Source organism: Vollenhovia emeryi, unplaced genomic scaffold, assembly GCF_000949405.1.
Source record: "Vollenhovia emeryi isolate VEMERY1.0 unplaced genomic scaffold, V.emery_V1.0 DF947110.1, whole genome shotgun sequence".
Taxonomy (NCBI): domain Eukaryota; kingdom Metazoa; phylum Arthropoda; class Insecta; order Hymenoptera; family Formicidae; genus Vollenhovia; species Vollenhovia emeryi.
The window spans coordinates 135-1,745 of NW_011959256.1; the positions used below are offsets into that span (position 1 = coordinate 135).

Below are 1,611 nucleotides of genomic sequence, written 5' to 3' on the forward strand. Positions count from 1 at the left end.
TCATTTATATACCATATATATTTTCAGGTAATGTTACTGTAACGTAACGTAGACCTATATGTTATGTATTTTCTCATATCATGTAATATAACATTAATGTATATGTTACATATTTTCTATATAACGTAATGTAACATTAACATATATATTACGTATTTCTATAGGTTATGTAATATAACATGGGAGTGCAGGTTATGTTTATTTATGTAATATAACAATATGCGTATAAAAAGAAATATATATTATAATATTTTACCTACTTATATTTTTAATTCATAATGTTATAAATATTTGTTATATAGATAAAGATATCATTATTCATATTTCAAAATCTAGATCTATAGATAATCTTTATCTATAATTAACAAAATATTGATATATAACATCATGAATTAAAAAATATAAGTAAATAGAATATTAATATATTTATATATTAATTTTTATATGCATATTGTTGCATTACATGAATTTATATATATTACTGAAATGATCTCTCAATATGTTATGATAAAACTTTATTATTGCAACTTTAGTATTGCATATTTAAATTATTGTATACATACATACAATATATTAATTATTGTTATTTCAACAAAACTGTATAGTATATAGTAGTAATCAAAACTTTATAAAGTGGTAAATTATATATCGCCAGTAATTTAAAAAACAAAATTTTCATGAAATTAAGCGACCTTTATAGTAAATATTATAGTTTATAGTAAATATATTAATTAAAATATATTATATAATTTTATTATATAAAATATAGACACTATTCAATAGTTTGAAAGCAATAGTACATGTGCAATAGAAGTATCAACAAAAGTTACATAACAGGTAGTGTCTCCGTTTCGTCTCCGTTTGCATCTTCATTTTCAGGCAATACTTTTTTATTTTCGCGTAAGTGTCGTAGTTTACTGAGGCGAAACCATTCACTTGCAATGGTTTCGAAGTCGCTTTCGTCTATACCTTTGGCTCTGAACACACCTAAAAAAACATTCAACAGTATAGTTAATATTACAAGTAAATTTCTACTAATCTAGACAAAGAAATAATCAAGACAAAGGATAAAAATATGCAACTTGTTGAAATAGCTCACCTTTTACGATGTGGATGCATTTCAAATCGCACATGCGATGATTATTCTTACGACCACACCAAGAACAAGATATGCCAAATTGATTTGTAAATAAACGGCTCATACACCGTTGCACCACATTTTTGGCGCCTTTTCCTCCGATATTTTTCACAAATTCCATCTGATAAGCGTATAATTTTATTAGACCATGAACACATTTATATGTAATAAATAATAAATGAAATGTTATTCAACATACTATTACTCACATAATAAATTCAAAAATCAACTTACAAATTTTGCTTTTGTTTCAGTATTTCCTATTTTTTCCTCAAGTTTTTTAAGATTCTCTATGGAGTTGATTGGAAGTATATCATCAAATATATTTATATTAGGTTCTTCGGCATTAATTCCTCTTTCTAAAGTTTTCAGCCTTTTATCGATACCTTTTACGTAATTTAATATCTCTACACAAATAGGAATCAGCCTCTCTGAAACAATAAATTAAAACGTATTAATTTGCTCTTACCACA

General features: G+C 24.8%; 1 protein-coding gene across 1 annotated transcript; it reads right to left on the bottom strand.

The window, feature by feature from the left end:
• Window positions 1-737: 737 nt before the first annotated feature.
• LOC105558709 lies at window positions 738-1,601 on the bottom strand. The gene is made up of 3 exons (XM_012006544.1): window positions 1,373-1,601; window positions 1,100-1,259; window positions 738-987 (listed from the first exon to the last, which is right to left on the bottom strand). The coding sequence occupies exons 2-3, from the start codon at window positions 1,257-1,259 to the stop codon at window positions 827-829; spliced, it is 321 nt and encodes a 106-aa protein (XP_011861934.1). The 5' UTR covers window positions 1,373-1,601; the 3' UTR covers window positions 738-826.
• Window positions 1,602-1,611: the final 10 nt, after the last annotated feature.

Excerpts from the sequence above, each read along its gene's own strand:
- LOC105558709 (XM_012006544.1), bottom strand. The coding sequence starts at position 1,259 with ATGGAATTTGTGAAAAATATCGGAGGAAAAGGCGCCAAAAATGTGGTG. Across the intron at positions 988-1,099 it reads ATGCATCCACATCGTAAAAG|GTGTGTTCAGAGCCAAAGGT; the intron begins GTGAGCTATTTC and ends ATGTTTTTTTAG.